The following is a 20,322-nucleotide window of genomic DNA, read 5'->3' as shown; positions in this document are numbered from 1 at the left end:
TTGTGCATAATTGTATTAAACTGTCTTTGCCGACAACAGAACAAGCAGGAACAGTTTCTTCATGGTTTTTAAATTATTATTATTTACGATCAAATATTATTGAGTTCACGTTTATGTTGCATTATTTTTTGATTTCTGGGAATGAAATGCAACAAGTAATATTGCTATAAAATTTAAGTGATTAGCTGGACGATCGCTAATATAAATTCTTATGCTGCTTCTAATTGTATCAACAAAGTTGGAAATTTTTTTGCTTCATGTCCTTAATAGCAATCCTAACCTAAGGAGAACTATGTAAATTTCTGACAGAAATATCTTAGATTGCTATAAATTCAGCAGAACTTTTTTTATTTGGTATACAAAATACTTTTTTTATTTGGTATACAATTAAAAAATTTCGATTATAAGATAACCCCTATTATTCAAACGAAAAATGTGTTATAATTGTTAATGTATGTTAGGATTGTTATATTGTGAGAGCACAAAAATACTGTAAATATTTACTCATTACTTAAAAACATTGAAATAATTTTTCTTTTAAATATAATTTATCAGGAGTCTGACAGATTATTTAATAATTGGTATGTTCTAGGATTGCTTTAGTTCTGCTCCAAAATTCTTCAACTTTTGAGGAGTTTGACGGTTGTTAATTAATTAATAGTTGAATTTTCGATGGATTCAATTCATAATTTTTACACAAATCAATATTTTTTTACAGAAAATTAAGCTGCAATAAAAAAGTTAAAATTTTACAGAAAAATTATAATACAATTCGTCCAGCAGTGAACTGATCGTTAAGACACGGTTCCCAGCAGATCACCGAAGTCAAGCATTACTGGCTGTGGTCAGTGCGCGGGTGGGTAACCACTTGGATCAGTCTGCGTAGGGACCGAGAGTGTGCGGTATTGGTCCTCATTAAACCTTTCTACCGTAATGTACTAGAATTCTCACATAGGTCGTCCGCCTATTAAAATGGGAGATCAATCCCCTCTGCGGAGGACCAAAACTGTGATGGCATGTCTTCGGATCATCCTCAGGGATGCTTCCCATACCATCGCCAATAGCCCTAGTCTGACGTAAGTGAACTACAACAACAACAATAATACAATTCAAGATTTTTATAAATTTAGGGAACATTCTTACTGAATGTGTTTTGATTGTTCTACTTTAAATACCCCATTCAAATTCTCAATTTATAAATGCATATTTTATATACATTTTTATTTTGATAATAAAAGTTGTAAAAGACACTGTTTTGTATTTGAATGAAAATGAAAAACATATGATTTCTGCACAAAATCGTTTATTACAAAAAGAGAAATAAAGAATATCATATCCACTCTTCTCTTAAAAGGAAAACTGATTTTAAAATTTTCAGTTAGTTTATTCTCTTGAATAAGTATTTTAAGCCAGAATATTCCTAAATATTTCAAAGTTCTCTTACAGTATGGTTAAAATTGCCATCATGATTTTTTCATGAAAAGTTTTTTTTTAATAGAATCTCATAAAATCCTTTTGCAAAAAAAACAGTTTATTTGCATTTTCTTAAAAATGCTAGCACAGCAGAATTGTACTCTTGAATTGAGTAAATTTATAAGAAAATTAAAAATTTCAATGCTGGGGAACTATGCCTATTATATATTACTTTGGAATTTTTTTTTATCTTCTTTTCTCACTCTTTGCTGTTATCAAAACTGCTTAAGTTTCCACTTTTCAAAAAATAAGCAAAACTTGATGTATTTTTGAAATAATGCTGCTTTGCAAAATTTCTGAGATTTAAGATATCAATATTAAGGGCATTCCATAAGAACTGAGAGTCGCAAAACCATAGTTGCAAAACCACGAAATTAAAAAAAATAATAAAGCTGTCAATTTTTCAAAAATATTTAAATGTTTATTAAAGTTCTAAATGAAGCCGAATATTTTATTTTCCTAGTTTCATATTCATTTAAAGAACTCTTTTTAATTGCTCTACAGAAATAGAGTTGAATGGGTCAGAGTTCACAGTAGAATGTCACTACTTCTGTTAAGCAATATTTTTATAAATCCAATATTAAAATTATACCATATCTTCCTTTCAGTTCTGATCTCACACCATGCGATTTCTGGCTGTTTCTGATGTTGAAAGAGAAGTTCTGTTGAAGAAATTTTTATTACAGATTCTGATGTTATTTCAGCAATACAGTGTTCCTTAATTCAGCTTCTTTACTTGTTTTGAAAAGTGGTGAATGATGGGATTGTTGTATATCAACAGAAGGAAGGTATTTTGAATAAAAACTATTTATCTGTGATGTAAATGTATTACTTGGTTTTTTATGATTTTGCTTTCAGTTTTTGTGGAATGCATTTTGTATATTGGTACAATATAAAGAAAAGACAAATGTTTTCAACTATAAAGATGTATTTAATTTCACAGGTTTAGCGAATTACTTTTTTAAAATTTATTTAATAATTAATTTATATTTTGTTTCAAATTCTGAAATTTTTGTGTACTTAATTGGAAAAATTAAAATTGTGCCTGTTTTAAAAGATAGTCTTTTTTTTATGTATGCAATTTGTTATGTTGTCAATTTTAAAAAATTCTAGCGTGTTTCTAATTGACTTTCTAATATAGAATTGAAAAAATTTTTGCTCTAGGAGTTGGTTGATGATGGTTGCAATGATGAAATTTAAGTTGCTCTTTTTAGTACAGAAGTCACCCTTTTATAGGCTTCTAGTACTAAATGAAGTTTCTTTTGTGAAAGGAATTGAAAGATTTGCACTTTATTAAAAATTTTTTAATGCTTCAGAAGGAAGCATTAAGATATAAAATTCATTTTATATTTTATAAAAATTCATATTATAAACATATCTTTTTTGTTTTAATTTAAATGTAATAATCAAAAAAAAATTTTGTATTTTGTTTAATTAGTTTTGCAATTTTTTTTACTCCATATGATATTAGTAGTGGGAAATACATTTAGTTACTGAATGTCCAACGAGTTAAAAATTAAATTTTAAGGGAACTGGAAAAATATTCTTTAAAGCAGAGTTTACAACCTATGCCTTGCAAGTCAATCGTATTTCAGTAAACAAGGCTAAATTGTCTCAAACATTGATAAAAACATGAAAGCAATGAAATAACAAGAAAAACTTTTTTTTCCAACTGTGCTTTATAACATTCAAATGTATCTAGGTTAATTGTTTTCAGTTGCAGAGTATCAGATAGTATTTAATTTGTTTATGGCAGTACGTTCAGTGATACCAGAGTAATATAGTTTCTTGTGAATTTATGAAAAGAAAACTGAAAAAATATCTTACTGTAAGTCTAAAATAAAATTTCAAAATTACAATCATAGTTATCTCCTTATGTTACTATTTTTATAGTTGTAAAAAATTTTGTTTTCTGAAAATTTTTTTAAATATTTTTTTAAAGTTAATGAAAGTATTTGATGGCTTTCTTTATGCCAATACATTCAGCATTGGTATAATTTATTTTATAATTTCATCAGTAATCTTGTAATTAAATTCATATTACCATATATTTGTAAGTAAACGTTAATTCCCATAAATTTGAATATTTTTAACACAATATTGTTACAAGCAATACTTTTAAAATTTCATAATTAAGTAATTATTTTTTAACATAATTTCATTTACAATGATTTCATTGTAAAGTCTTGTAATCTTATTAATTGTTTTTTTTCGGCAGTAATTGTTAAAAATTTTCTGAAATTCTAATATTTTTAATGGTACAAAACTATTATGATGGGGGTATTAAATTAATAACTTTGTGACGCATTCAAATTACAACAATTTCAACCAAAATCAATGTTGCTTTTTATCATTTTCTTGGCAGTTATTTCTATGAATTTCCACCTGGTTTTTAAAATAGATTTTTTTTAATGCAATAATATTGCAACACATAAATTTCTTCATCTTATCCCTTATTTGAAATTGATGTATTTAATTTTTTTCTCGTCAATAATTGAAAAATTTGTGTGCATTTCTGCGGTTTTCAGATTTTAGTAGTCCCGATTTTCGAGGTTATACTGTATTACTTTAAATAGAATTGAGATATCTAGTGTATTTTTTTATGATATCATTTTCTTACTTATATTAGCTTCTACTTGTTGTTTCCAGTTTTTGTGGCCCACTGTATAAAAGAGGTTGTGTGCTATTCATTTCAATAAAATATCAGCATATTTATTTTCATTTAGAGAAGTATCGTTTTCACTATATTTTGTAAAATATATATATTTATATGTATATGTATATTTATTATCATTTAAATTAAGTATACTTTGTATCATCCATTACTTTAATATATTATTAACAAAAATAAAAACTTGTCAAATAAAATAGCTTTTTTTTCTTAAAGGATTTTTTTTTTTTAGAAAATTGTTAGTTTTTTAGTATTATTAAGTTTTGGTTTTGACATTGCCAAGGTATTTAATTTCAAATTGCAATGAAAAAATTTACTCAAAGATGAAATTTGTTGCTAATGTGACAAAAAAAAATGAAAGAAAATAGATTTATAAACATTTGGGTTGGGGGAATTGTATAGATTTGAATAGGCAATTGAAAACTTTTTCCTCCAAACGCATCCGTGATTGCCGGGAATTTTCGTTGGAGGACATTCTCTTTCGATCAATTTCTGTGTGTGATTTTGCCAGAGCATTTGGATTATAGCTGAAGCTATATTGGGAAGATTCGAAACAACAGCATAGAATACAGACTTGTCAGCATTCAAGTTTTATTTTCATGTTGTACAGGACATATATTTTTTCAAAACTTGTTTAAATAACTTTTTTAGTTTTCTTTTATCTTTTATTTTATTTTATTCTTCTTTGTTCCACAACTAGGATGGTTAAAAAAAAAAAAAAAAAAAAAAAAAAAAAAAAAACATGAGCCTGGTAACACCAGATTTCTAAATAGACTTTGGAATGGTTAAAACATGTTTCATATTGTTCTTTTTTGCCTCCCTTCCAACCCTCAATTCTCATTAGTGGTTGTAGTACCTTCAAAAGTAATACAATATGCCTGATTTTGTTTTAATGCTGAAAATTTTTGTTATCTGATAGGTCGCATGCTATATAATGCTGTACTTGATCATGAATCTGATGATGCTTTGAAACCAAATGCAAGCCCTTTTGATCATGAAGAAGATAAAAAAGAGGATAATTTCCAAATTCCTTAAGATAGGTAAGTAAAAAGTTAGTAATTTCTAAATTCTTATCATACTATATTGTTGAAAAAATATGTTTCCTGAAGCATAATAAAAGTTAACTTTTGAGTAAATGAAATTTTCTTTCCTTCTCTTGTATACTTTTAAATTTGTTGTAATAATTTTTAATCTTGTACCTAAACTCAAATAATTTTATCTTAATTATTGTTATGCAGTTGTAAGTCATAACATATTTTTATAATAATAAGTTTACGTTAATTATGATTGCTTCATCATGGTTTTTTTCTTGCATTTGAGACCTATTATATTAAAATTATTGCGCCAATCTTGGTGAAATTATATAACAGTCAATATTATGAAGAGAAGCATTGTTTTCAAAATATTATAAAGAATACTATCTTTATTGACAGTTAAAATATTCAATACATTTTGTTTCATCCATTGCTTCAAATTAAACATTTAATTGTCAAAAAATCATGGCAAATACTTCTTCATGGAAATTTCCATTGTTGCTTTCCTTAAAGAATGTTTAAGACTTTCAAATTGGTTGTGGTGCACAATCTGTGACCCACCGCTGTTGATCTGCGTTTTGTGGCAACACCTGATCATAATAATAATAAAAAAATTTATTTGTAGTCTAATAAGCCACAAAACCTCAATATGAATTTACACTAATTTTCAAAAAAACAAAAATGAAGTTCAATGGAAATTCGTTTATTTAATAACACGTAGATTAGCAAATAGACCTAACCAATTCTGACAAACAGTGTGTAACAGAAATGGAACAAAAAGAATGCTCATGATCTGCCAGCAACAAATGAGAAACTCTGGGGAATCAGGGTGCGTAGCGTTTGTAAAGAGTACTTAAAGGTGCTTTTTTGGGAATTTCGTTTTTAAAAGCTTTTAAAGGTGCTTTTTTCAGTTGGCGTTTTTAAAAATTTTCCGAAATTTTTTTTTCTCCCTTCAGTGATATCTGGTGAATCCCATGCATTTCACGAAAAATGGGGAGTTTGCTACGTAATTATTCATGCGGACTTCATGTCGTACCCACGTTATGACTTGTGCATGCACGCACACTTTAAACCGAGACCCGAGTGCTCCAATTCGGATAGAGAATATCAGATCCTTATGAAATGTTTTTCTTTTTAATTTATTCTAATTTTGTTCTTGTTTATTTTATTTTACTTCTAACACTTTTTTTGACGTAGGGGCTAAGGGTACTTTTGTTCTTAGTTCAGGGTCAAGTTGAATTCACTCGGTGATGTGGGAAAGTACTGATTGTTTTGATTTACGCCCGTTTCTTTTTTTTTTTTTTTACGCTCAAACTGTTTATAAAAATTTTTTGTTTTTCAATAATATCATTGATTGAATATGAATTTTTTGAGTGCTTGAAAATTTTTGTAAAGTGCTTGAGAAGTTTTTAAAAAGTGCTTATTTTTGATTCAAAGATTTGACTACACACCCTGGGAATAGGCAAATTACATTACATCACCTACATAACTTAAAATGTATGAGACAGTGTCATATCACAAAAAAAGATACAATTTTCTTTTATAATCAATAATCTAACAATAAAACCCAGAAAAACACTTTATTTATTTATCTAAGAACTGTAATTTAAAAAAAAATAAAAAAAATAAAGAGGAAATTGTAAATTGAACATTTGAGTCCTGACTTTTTGATGTGCTTAAAATATAATTTAGGTGGCTTTACGGTCCCTTTCTCATGGTTATTGATGCAAGTTTTCTAAGAGTATTTTAAAGTCCCAATATTTTTTTAAAAGATTTTATTATGATACTCTAATTTTGAATTGTGCATTAAGATAATCACTTTTAGACATGCTATATTTGTGCCAATTTTATTTCAAAGAGGGGGAATTTTTATTTCCTTTTTCGGGGGGCAAATATTGCTATGGATTTCCGTGAAGTTCTTAAATCCTGATATTTTTAATATTATTATGTTCAAATTGATTATTTTAATTATCACTTTTTGAAATGTTATATTTGTGCTAATTATATTGTAAATCCAAGTTATTGTATTTTCAATAATTTTTGTGTAACATTTCCGAATGGTTTTGAAAATTCTGATATTTTGTCTGAACCAAATTGATTGTTGTAAACCAAATTGAATTAGCATAGTCTAAACACTTCTGATTTTTTTGAAATTAACTTTTATATTTAATTAAATAGATATTTTTGTTTTATCGGTTTATGAAAATCTTATGAGAATTATAAAAAATTCTCATGGATTATTGTGAGTTTTAGCTCTGCATGATGTTTATTTTATTTATTTTTTAAAGTAGTTAATACTACTTTAAAATAATTTATGTCATGTTAAGGAATTACTCTGTTACTTTTTTAAATAACTAAAGTTATTTTATTTTTATTGTGTTAAAAGTATTTATACCAGAACAGATTTCCAGTTATCATACTGTATTTATTTATTTTTTTTATATTTTTTTCTGAACGATTACAAAATCATTTCATATTATTAAACATTTGTAAGTTTTAAATAGCTTTTTTTGTAGAAAATAGAAATTTTTGTTTTTATTAATAGTTATTATTTCACGATAAATTTAACATAGTGATAATAAAAATAAAAGAGTTAATTTATTGTATAAATTGACGTTTGAAATCGATTTCAGTTTTAACATAAATTTACACACATAAATATAAATTTACTGTGTGAGATAAATTTACATAATTTTACAGTATAAATTTACATACATATATTTGACTTAAATATACACTATGTTCAAATGAATACAATTCTTTGTGAGTTTTTTTTAAAATCTTGATTACTTTTCAGCATTCTGACTAAAAAAATTAAATAATAATTAATTTTTACAAAAAATAAAAAAAATGTTTGTGAATCAATTTTAAACATAAAGTTTTAAATAAAAATTTAAAGTATTTTTTAAATAATTTGTGAAATCAGTGATAATGCAAATAAATAAATTTTAAATTAAAAAAAAGGTAATATTCTACTGAATTAAAATTTGAAATATGTTTAAATATTATTCTTCGCAGAAAACTGTCAAATTGCCATGATTTGAGAGGCACTCCTCTTTTTTCCACTTATAAACTATAACCACTTTTGGAACATCCAAATTGGTGCTGCCTTTTTGTAAAGTCTACTTGAGAGCAATTAGGTTTGATCATTGAACTCTGTGAGATGCAATCAGATTTGCATTGTTCAAAAATGTTAAAACGAAGTTTTTGAAAACTCATTTACAATTATTATTTTATGATGGTATACAGTTTTCTGCAATTTGTGTGGGGGCAATTTGTCCAGCTATGAATAGTTTAAAATTTATTTCAGCTCAAAGTCATCCTGTGTTGCTTTATTTTGGTACACCAAATGTTGAAGAAAATGTCCAAGATTAGTGTGTATTTAATACTTAAAAAAAAAAAAAAAATGGAATGCTTTTCTATATAAAAGTAAAAGTAAGGTATTTTGCTATAATGAACAGTTTTTTTGGTTCTGATAACTAAAAAAAACTTAACAGAAAAATGTGTATTAATGCCTTAACACATTTGACCATGTCTGACATGGGGGAAAATTACCAGCAAATTTGTACATGCCCGTGTCTCACACAGGCAATCTTGTATCTCGCATTATTTTATTTCTAATACCCGCCTGAGATCTGTTCTAGTAAAAGTGGATAGGCTAGATTATAATTAAATTTATTTACCATAGATGACACCACTATGCAGTATTTTTCTTGTGATAACCACGCCGTGCATTTTGATGGTTAGCTATTTGATACATTGATTTAATTTTATTTTATGTTTTTAAATTCAAGATAAACCTGTAATCAAATTGTTTAAACTTTGTTTGTACTGTAATTTTTTATTACTTTTACACCCACCCCCGCTCCCCCACAATTGAAATTTAAAAAAATAACTTGCACTATACCTATATATTCATTTTCTTTCCAATTTTTTTTGTCTTCCAGTTTTTCCAAAAACAAATTGTGCTTTAAAGGGTTAAGTTACAAGTTGTTAAAATTACTCATTCATATATATGACTCTAGAGATTGATTTTATCAAATTTTTGACAATTGTATATCAAAGCTTAAAAATAAATAATTGCTCTTTTAGGTTATTAATAACTATTGTTAAAAAGCGTCAAACAGATTTTTTTTAAAAAATAGCATTTTTTCCAATTTGGTGGCACTGTATGATAGTTATAAAGGCCATCAAGTAATTACATGATGTTTTTAAAACATCATGTGACGCAATTTCATAAATCTTGTCTGCATTATTTTTTTTCTTCCTTTCTTTTGATTTTATTCTTGTCTGCATTTTTTTTCTTCCTTTTTTTATTTTATTCTTATCTGCATTATTTTTTCTATTGTGCAATTGATTATATTCTTGTATGCATTGTTTTTTTTTATATAGTTAATGGTTGATATATAACTGCTTGACAAGGAAAAGAGCAAAATCAAAAAATTCTTAGTAAGGCCTTGGCTCACAAGGTGCTGTTGAATCAGCAAAGGAAGTAAATGGAGGTTGATATGTAATCAAAATTGTTGATTGTGTTGGATGACACTGGAATAGCAGGTATTATTATTTTTTTTTACATGAAACGTACCAACACTCTACAATATAATGCCACATGCAATAAACGGTCTTTTGACCGGTTATGGTATGTTAATGTTAAATTGGAAAAACAACATAATTGTTTTGAATGTAAATGCTTTTGATGGCATTTAATACGGAAGAAATTGGACAAAATTTAAGAAACTAAAAAAAAAACAACAAAAAAAAACAGCTTTAAAAGTATTATAAGAATGGCTTGAATTTTAACAGATAAAAATTAATATAACTCTAGAAAATTAGAAGTTTCCACCTACTTTAAAAAAAAATTATACCTAAGTTAAAAAATCTTGGTATGTATCTTATTCTTTTTTATAGTATGTTTGAGTATTTATACTTTACATTTTTCTTGCGACAGGTACAGCATATGTGTCAGTAAAAAAACTTCTGTTATGGCACTGGATCAGCATTTGTAACACTTCTTCCGATACTCAGTGACTTTCATGAAACCTGTCGTTTCTATAAGAACCTCCTTTCATAAGGTCCTATTGTTGAAAAAAAGAGTGAATGTGTGTTTACTTTCTATTTAAATTCACTGAAATTTTTTTCTTTTTATTAGGAATTGGCGTGTTTTAAAGGGTTTGAATTTCTTTCATTTTCTTTGTAGTAGTTATATTTCATTGGAGACCTTTAGCAACTTTTTAAGGAATTGTTGAATCAAATTCGACTCTATTTTGTTGCTTTTTGATTTAAATTTCTATGTTAGTTTTGTTTCAATTTTGATAAATTTTTCTCTAAGTTTTTGTTACTTTTTTGTTTGTATTTTTGTTTTGGTAGTTTTTTTGTTCATGTTTTGTTAATTTTTTTTAATTACCTGAAATGACATATTTAGCTAAGCTGAACTTTCAGTGGTTAGATAAATACTCTTTTCATATTTACACTCAGTGTACTGATTACTGTAAAAACAGTTAAAAACTCTTAGGGAAAAATTTCATATTCCATAATTTACCAATTCTTTGTTTGGCAATAAAAAAAATTTATCACTGAATAATACTACTCATTAAAATACTACTAACAGATAAAGTATTACTCAAGAAATAAACAGCATTGAATATTTGTTTGTAATATAAAGTTAAATCGATATTTAATACATGTTTGTGGTAGATAAAGTATTTGGTATTGTGGGCTAAAAAGAGCTTTTTAATATTACAAAATTCTGTAGTTTGGTATTTGACAATATTTTTTTAATATTTTATTTGTTTGTTTCAATAATTTAGCAACATTATTAAACATTAATTTATCACAAATTTTCATTTCATTCTTATAAATATTGTGGTATTTGTATACATAGACCTGGTTATAATTTGGTTTTGTTATGACTTTGAATTCAACTTTTCGATATTTTACTTTGACTAAACTTTGCATCCTCTAGTTATAGTTGATAGTGTAGAGTCCAGCCGATCGTAACATGGCCTACAGCTTTTGTTGTTCACCTCATTGCTATAACGAAACCCAGCAGATCTTCATTCAAAAGGTATGTGGTGTTGTTGGCTGCTGACGTGTTACAACACTTTTTATTATTTTCATATTTCTTTGTATTATTCATTGTATTCTTTATATCATATTTTATAACACACACACAGATATATATATATACAGAGATGATTGTGCTCTGGAAAAAATATGGATTTCCGAATTTTTCGCTAATTGCGATCTGAAAGTTTTCGGAAATCCAAGGTCCATAGGTTTTAAGAAATCAACCATCACATTTATGTATAAAAATTCATGTATAAATTTTACAAGCACTCGTTGCGACGCACGCGGCTCCTGTTATTGTACACAACAAGTATATTCTAGTAAAATATATTCTTTATTTGTACCTGAACTTGTATAGTTTTGAAACATAAGTAATTGTTTTTATATGTAAAAATTAACAGTTGTCGTGTTTGTAACCACAACGTTGTTCAATTAAATCTTTACAAACGTTCTAAAATAACAATTTGTTCACATCCATTTATGTGGGCGTAAAGAATGGAATCGTTTGTACAATCGTTGAATTGAATCTAATTGTTTAAGAAAAAAAGGTACTTGTTCCATATTTTAATATGATCTTGATCTAATCATTTACATTTTTTAAATATATTCAATACATATTGAATGCGGTTTAAGCTTTCATAATAAGAAACTCAAACATCGCATTCATTATTGCATTAACACTCGTAAACAGAGTTATACTATTGAGCGATTTTAAATCCTTAAAATGATTTTCAAAATCTTTTATTGGTTGTTGTTAGTCAATGTTTATGAAATTAGATACTGTGAATAGTGTGTTTTAAAATGTTTAGATTTTAAAAATTATGAAATCAAAAAAATTCAGGGGCTTATATTCATTACCAATTCTTTGTTCAATATACCATCTATATTTCAAATCATTTTTGAATAGTCTCACCAAATTTGTTTTTGAATAGTAATCTTAAACTCGCAATCATATAGAATGGGATTACTTTAAAGCAACTACTGCTACTGGTTTAAAGGGCTAAAATTATTGCTATTACAGAATTATTACTTTATAATAATTATGTTCAAGGAGTTCAAGAAATGAGATTTTAGTAGGAGTTCAAAAAATTTTATCACAAGACCAGCAGTAACTGGGCTACATGGAGCCGAGCTAAAGAGGTTAAAGTTTGAGTTCTAATGCAGTTTTTTGACAGTGTCAATCCACCCTCTACTTTGGGGGACCAACTTCTCAAAATCCAATTTAGGTTATTCTAACTTTCACTACTTAAGTTTTCTTACAGTTGTGACAGCTAAGTAAATACAATAAAATTATTTTTTAAAGATATTTTTCTCCTAAAACAGTATTTTTTACCATTATATATATTCATAATATTTTTTACTTGTGTATTTAGTAGTTAATTAGCCTAGTTTCTTTTTGTTTTATAAATTGGTGGTCTATACAAATAAAAAGGTCTAAAACTGTTACATTAGACAATTGACAGATATTAACTTTTTTTTGTCCTAATACGATCTATAAAGGATGATCTGTAAACAACTCACAACATATTTTTGCAAAAATGTTCTATGTCTAATTTTCAAAAAATCTGCTTTTTATGGATTTACTATATCAAACTAGTAACTTTTCTGTGAATAAAAGTTTTATTATGTTCATATAGATTGTAAAAATGAAAATTCTGTAGTTCTGAAAAATTGCAATAAATGCTCTGAAAAGTGCTGCCAGTTTCATTTTTTTGTGCATTGAAAATTAAGAATCTTAATTTTCTTTAATAATGGATCTAATGTATTAGTTAGAAATATACCTAGTACCCAGTCACTATCTATAAGACAAATCCAAAGATTTATAATTCAAAAAATAACATTTTATTTATTAGGATTTAAATAAACTGTTATTGAGTTGAATTTTGGGCAATTCTAAAAGTTTATTATTAAGACTTAAATGTCTAGGGCAGCTGTTCCCAATTTTTTTTCGAATATAAAATTCTGAATGACCAATCTTCTTATGGCGGAACCCCCAGCATTATGATAAAAAAAAAGTTTATTAGCAGGCTTAAATATACTAACAAAAAAAGAGACTACTAATTATTTTGAATTTATTTAATGCTCGGTTAAGATTAGTGTGTAAAATTAGCAAGTTTATTTGTAAAAAACTATTTTTTAAGGTATTTATAGAAAATGTTAGCCGTAATTTTTGTCACTGCATAAATTTACTCTTAATTTGTCAAGTTGTTTTCAATTTGGAATTAAACTTAATTCTTGACAGAGCTTAAATTTTATATTTGTATTATGCTCCCACCTTTTGAGAACTTCCCTAACATGTTGACATAATTTCAGTAAAAATAAAGACAAGTCCCGACAATGTTAAATGAATTTATTTTTAAACTACAAATTTGTTACAATACACATTTTGTAACCAAAATACATTTACATCAAAATATGTACCACAAATATATATAATTTTTTTTTCATCTAACAAGCATCAAAATGTACATTTACAGTTAGAGTTCTACATGCTACCCTCATGAATAGTGCACATTATAAAGATCATGAACAATTTTAAACTAATTGAATTAATAAAGATTGTTTCAGTTTCTTTTTTAGTAACATACTTTAAGGCTATTTGAAGAGTTTATATAAGAACACGTTAAGTGAAACATTAAAAAAAATTTGAGTTTTTTGTATGTATGTTATGGCTGGTTGTGCAAGTATAGAACAATAAATTCATTTACTAAGTTTTTAAATAAAGAATTTTTATGAACAGATTTCATTTGTTAGTGAAAACATTTCCTAGGAGTTTATGTTATTGTTGGTATAAAATACTAGCATAGAACAAAAATTTAGATTTTAAGAACATTTTAGATTTATTTTTCGAAATGCTGTAAGCATCGAACACTAATTTTTTTCTGAATTTCTAAATTAATAAATATGAGTTTATAAGAAAGTTTTATTTGTTTGCATACATTCCAAAACTAATTTTCTAATATTCGCTTAACATATTCTTTCACTAAGCTCTTCATTTATTAATAAACATGTTAATTGGTTTTGAATTATTGATATGTTTATACACAGATGAACATAAAGCTGCTACATAAGTGATAATTATCTGCATTTCATAGCAAAATATTAAATACAATATTTCTAAATTATTTGCTTTGGACAAGGACTTTGTTTTTATGGCTAAATAACTATTTTACAACTTATTACTGTTAATATCTATACATTCGTTAATGCAAAATAGGCTTTAGTTTTTTCCACTTAAGGTTAGTTTTTATGAAGTTCAACTGATGTTTATTGACTTTTAATTTGTGCAATTTCACACAGTTCCTGCAAATATTAACCGACTAAAATTCGTGAATTGTTAATATTTAAACATGTTAATACTATTCATTCTAGGGTGAGTTATTTGAATTTTAAACTTCATTTTTCTGAACTAAAATAATGAAATGCACACATTTTACAGATTTATTTCAACAACTTGAAATTTTAAAACTTGAGAAGTCAGAAAGAAATACCAATGCTAAAAAAAATCAATGTATTTTAAAACAGAGATGAAATACTTTAAAATAACCGCATTCAAATCTTAAAAGACACAAATAAGATAAAACAGTTAAGTTTGAAACTTGAAAAAGCCCCCAATACCCACAATATTCTTTCACACATGAATTGAAATGAATGAAAATTGAATATATGAGGCACATGAAAAATGAATAAAAGCAAGATTTTTTTATAAAACGTTGTGAAATAAGCAGTTTTTATTTTAGTATATATATAAAATAGCTCGTACAGCAGTAGTTAATAGCATAATGCTTTAGAAATTACCTGTAAATGATTGTCATGTTGCGACAAAGTGAGCATAGTTTCAGCCAAATTCTATTTCTAGGCAGTGTTTTGCCAGCAAAAAATGAGTTATAGATGATTTTGGAGAGCCCTTTTGTGGCATAAAATAATACTTTTAGTGAATACTGTCAATTTTATAAATGTTGTACATTCACAAAAGTTTCACATTATTAAAGATTTATCCATCTATCAGTAATCAGTGCAAAATTTCCAAAAAATGATTATTCAGTTTTTAAAAAATACATGATCTCATTGTAAAAATACTTCTTCACAGCATTGTTCTGGTTCATAAAAATATGCATTATTCATTGATTTTAAGGCTGTTTTTTTAAGGCTTTGTTGTCACATGAAGTAACGTTTCTTATAAGTGTTGAGAGTTTGTAACAGATATTTATGACTGTTAAGTTAGGTGAATCTTTAGCCAGTGCCCTTATAATTATGAAACTAGTGCAAAAATCCAAATTGAAGAAAAGCCACGGTTTCGTGAATTGGAAAAGTGCTTGGGGTTTAATTTTTCAATATTTCAAACGTGCTGCATTGTCTTAGATCAGAAAAAAAACTTACATTTTATTCATTGATTTAATGCATTTTATCTAATAGGAAAAATCTCGCACAAATCAGTTCTTTATTTTTTTTAAAAAGTTAAATAATTTTTTTAATTTTTTTTTACTATTTTTCTATTTTAATGTTTTAATTGTATGTAATAATATTAAACATGGTTTAAAATTTTAGCTCTTGCTTTAAGTTTAAGGCATTTCTTTTTTTTTAAAATTATTTTCCTTGGCTAGAGTTTAAGAAGAAACTCATTTAATGATTCTCCTTTTTTTGGGGGGGGGGGAATCTCGACAAATAGGCGTTTTTTTTTTTCTGAAAATATTATTTATTTAAATATTTGTTTGTTTTTAAGTCCAACCAATTCTTTTCACATCGACAGTACGCATAGAATAAAATTATACATCTTCTTTGAGTTTAAGGCACTCAATCTGTGGCTTCTTAATTTCCTTCTGTGTAAGAACTTTTGCTTAGGTGGGTATCATCTAATCAATTTATTTGATGCCATTATACATACCTTTTCACTGGCAAAACAAAGCCTTGTGTTATGATTGGCTTTAAACTAGACTTATAGACGGTAGCAAAATTAGTATGTTTCTGCTATTGGAGGAATTATGTTCCTGAGATTCAAATATAGTATTCAAAATGTTAAAAAAAGGAAAAAATATTCATTCTAGAAAACATGCATAAAAAATTCATTGGAAGTGAATGCACTGTAATTGGCTGGAAAGACTGGATAGAATTGTTTGTAGGAAATTTTTTTCTAATTAGTTAAAATATTTAAAAAGAAATCAATGACTTAGTTTGAAAATGATTTCTATTTAATTCTAAATGAAATGATTAAGAAGGGAAAATCTCTAATGAGTAAAATTATTCTGAAATAAACAATGTATAATATCTTATTAGTGAAAATGATTTAAAAGGGATTTTCTAATTATTTAAAATGATTATTAAAAGGAACATTTACTTAATTCTAATAGTAAATATGAATAAAAAATAAACAATGAATTCCCACACACTACGCAAAAGCTAAATAATTTATATTATGTACTAATACTTTTTAACTTTTACATTCTAGAAAGTTTATATCTTAACAAATAACTGTTAGTTTTATAAAAAGTATGTAACTTCAAGAAAATTCTGTATTTAGTTGTATCATAGAAGTGATCTAACATGTAATTGATTGCATTCATTCAACATTATGAATTGCATGAACATGTATTCGAAAGCATATTCTTTAAATATGCAAGCAATGAAATGAAAATAAAAAAAACATCCTAATATGAAATATGCATATTAGATGTTCATTTGCTATTTCAAAAAAATTATTTTTTAATTTATAGCTGCTAGATAATCTATTATATTAGAATATATTTTGTAGTAAATTTAAATGCATATATTACTTATATATAAGAATATTGGTATGAATATTTAACAGTAATTATTGACACTTGTAACACTATATGCAATCTTTCATGAAACAATATTGCAAAAAAATGATGTACCTTTTAGCATACTTTTTAAATTACTACTATATAACGTATTCAAGTATATTTACTTGTAAAATATTTTCCTTTTGATTTTTTTTTAATGAAAATAAATGATAATTTAAGAAAAATAGAAAATAAAGTACTTTTAAAAAGTGAATGAATAACAAAAATATATATTTGTTAGGTTATTGAAAAATTCATGACCTGAGATAGTAAATATATATTATATATTTCATACAGCTATGGTTTATAAGCATATTGAATCCATTATGTTGAGTTCACTATTTCAAAATCAAAAATAAGTTATTTTTTTGTCTACCACTTTGCTATTAAGGAAATATTACAACAAGATAATTAAAACATTCAAAAGTAGAGTTAATACAGATATGACAGAGCTATTAGTTATTTTTAATTGTTTAACAATATCGTTCACTACACTAAGTCAAATCAAAAAGAAAAACATGATGAAAGAGAGGAAAGAAACACATTTGAAAACATAAATAGTAGCATTCATAGCTTTTTTTTTATACAAGCAATAACTTAATTTTAAAATGAGCACCTTTTTCTAGTTGAGTAAAAATATACTTCAATATATTATATTATTCAATATTTATTATTATGGTTTTAGATATTTTACTCTGAAGGCTTCTTTATGTGTTTAGCAATAAATAGTTTGAATTAATCATTTAATTATTATTGATATTGAATTAAAAACGCTAGTACTGTAAGAGGTTATAAAACAAACCGTTCTTAATTTCAGACAGTACTTGTGTGGTTCAAAACAAACGTACCAACTCTTTTATCATGTCACTTGCAACGCAACGTCAGAGTTTGACTTGTATTTAGAACTGTACAATAAGGCTGGATTAAGCTTCAGAAGTAGAGCCACGACTCGGATTTCAGGCTCGGAAGTGCTGAATTTCCAGTCAATATTTCCAGGAAGGAAAAAAAGGGAGAGGGTGGGACGTTCATAATACATAAAACTCTGGAAACTATTTACATTGAATGAAAAAAAAGAAAGCTAATGATAGAACGAAAACTCGTGCTATGACTTGGAATCTACAGTTTGGGCACACACTCTGGCATGGACTCTGAGGAACTCAGGTTGGTCTGGAACTTCCATTTTCTTTGTTTCCAGTTCTTCCTGCTACGAGAAGAATAAACAAAGATTAAAATTGAAATGCACTCCAAGTTCAACTATTCCATTGTTAAAATTATATGGAAAAGGTGTGTTTTGGAGCATTAGTGTTTTCTACCTGCTACAGAGTTATAAATTTTACATCACAGGAAAACAGAAATAAAATTTATGTTCTAATGTATTTAATAAAGCTAGTGGGTTCAACTCAATGTGTTCGCTGCAGCTCCCCAACCCCCAAAGATTGACATGCAATCTTTTATGGTTTGCTTTGTAAGCCATGCTCACATGCGTTGAACCCATTTAAAATGTGTTCTAGTATTAAGAATTTAATTTAATAATTAAAGTTTTTATAACTATTTCCTCTTCAAAAAATTAAAAATTTTACTCAATAAGTTACTAAAGTAAAAAATAAACTGAAATAAATGACATGCAATAGAAAAACTTGCAAACACAAATAAGAATAATCATGCTTTTGCATGTATAAAACAACATGTATGACGGGATATGTCTTATGCATTCTTTCAATGCATAGGACTGCATAACTCGTATCACTTGCATAGTCTTTTATAATTATCATCAATGCTTTCTTTTGCTCATTGCCCACATTTTTAAAATTTTATTTAAAAAGGCTAACAGTGCAATTAATGCTCATTTTTAAAATTTTTGAAGCAATAACAATTTATAAGATTATTATTATTGAATTTGCATAAGCATAATTAAAATATAGTATAAAGCACTTAATTTGTTGATTTGAATTATTTACTTTTATCCTTTCTATTCTGTTTAAGAAAAAGAAATTTAGTCTTTTTTAAGTTTCAAAATTAGTTACTAAGTTCATCAACAGATGATAGCTAATAGAGAAAAACAATATTTTCAAAATAACCACTCTTTGCAGTAGAAACTATGCGCAGTCTGATATGGATAATAAGAATATTTCAGTTAGAATCAGGAATTAACAAGCAGCAGCAGAAAACATTGTTTTACAGTTCATTCATGGCGAACTTGTAACTAATATTCAAATAAATAGTGAGATATTTTTTGAAACACATCTGTAGAGTAAAAGGCTGCTTACCAGTTTGAGTTTGTTGGCTTGTTCCTCCAACTTCCTCTCCAGAGCAGATTTCTTCTGTATCTTTTCTTCTTCCAACTCCTTTTTCTTCTGATCCTCTTTGAACTTATCAAAAGCTTTGTGAAGCTCAGTCTTCTGACCTATCACACTCTTTCCACTAGAAAAAAAAATGTAATATTTAAATTTCAATGAAACAATTTTTTTTTTTTAACTGCAGCTGTATGATTAAATGTTTTAAAACAGCTAGATACAGAAACTTCATACTTTTTTAGAGTATTGGGTTGGCAAGAAAAGAATTCGGTTTATTAATGTGAAATAAACTCAAGTTTTTTTCACGCAAAAAATAAAATTTAATCAGTTAAATATCTTCCATTTTGTTCGATGACTTTTTGACATTCCGCGCTCTCGTAGAATTTCGGGTCCTTGTCAACAAAATCATGTGCGATTGGAGGTCATCGCTATTAACTGAAACTTTTACCATTAAAAAAAAACTTGAAATTAATGATAATCTGATTATGCAAGGTCGGGGCTATATGAGGGATCAAAAAAGAATTGTGTTCTACGACGACTAAGCGAAGCCTCACACATCTTCATACGAAACTACCCCATATAGCTTCAACCGTGCACCATCGGATTATCATTCATTTTCCAAGTTTACAAAACATTTAAAATGGTAAAATTTCATTCGCATGTGGTTTTTTTTGTAGATAAGGACCCGAAATCTTTGAGCACGGGATCATGAAGTTTTACCTGAAAGATGGCAAAAAAGTCATCAACAAAAATGAAGACATTTGTGACTGATTAAAGTTTATTTTTTCTAATGAAAAAATGTGAATTTTATTTCACACTAAGAAACCAAAATTACATCCTTGCCAATCCAATAATATATATTATCACAAATGTTTCTCAACTCCTAATTTAGAGGGTGCTTAGGGCAAAATTTTTTATTCCATCAGCAATAGAGATGTCCGAACTACGAAGTTGGACTAGATCAGACAATCTTTAGTAAGCCT

At 26.8% G+C, this 20,322-nt stretch overlaps 1 protein-coding gene and 1 long non-coding RNA gene across 9 annotated transcripts in view; one reads left to right on the top strand and one right to left on the bottom strand.

Moving 5' to 3' along the window:
• Positions 1-9: 9 nt before the first annotated feature.
• Positions 10-17,549, top strand: LOC107443770 (uncharacterized). 3 transcript variants are annotated; one of them, XR_015431328.1, is made up of 5 exons: positions 10-64; positions 2,082-2,261; positions 5,064-5,184; positions 9,571-9,732; positions 10,127-17,549. It is a non-coding gene; the product is annotated as an uncharacterized LOC107443770 (long non-coding RNA). The 3 variants fall into 3 exon arrangements; XR_015431327.1 differs by having other exon boundaries at positions 22-354; XR_015431329.1 differs by having other exon boundaries at positions 27-155.
• Positions 13,579-20,322, bottom strand: part of LOC107443771 (protein FAM107B) — a 196,674-nt gene continuing 189,930 nt past the window's right edge. For all 6 annotated transcript variants that reach the window (XM_043045647.3, XM_043045645.3, XM_043045649.3 and 3 more), the window contains 2 exons: positions 19,313-19,466; positions 13,579-18,249 (listed from right to left, as the gene is read on the bottom strand). In XM_043045647.3, the coding sequence (XP_042901581.1) occupies positions 18,148-18,249; positions 19,313-19,466 (256 nt within the window). In that variant the 3' untranslated portion in view covers positions 13,579-18,147. The remainder of the gene's footprint in view (positions 18,250-19,312; positions 19,467-20,322) is intronic.

This window comes from Parasteatoda tepidariorum, chromosome 2 (assembly GCF_982258835.1).
Source record: "Parasteatoda tepidariorum strain Cologne lab strain chromosome 2, Ptep-v5.0, whole genome shotgun sequence".
NCBI classification, from domain to species: Eukaryota; Metazoa; Arthropoda; class Arachnida; order Araneae; family Theridiidae; genus Parasteatoda; species Parasteatoda tepidariorum.
Note: the sequence above shows the minus strand (reverse complement) of the source record. Positions and strands in the feature narration are given on the sequence as shown.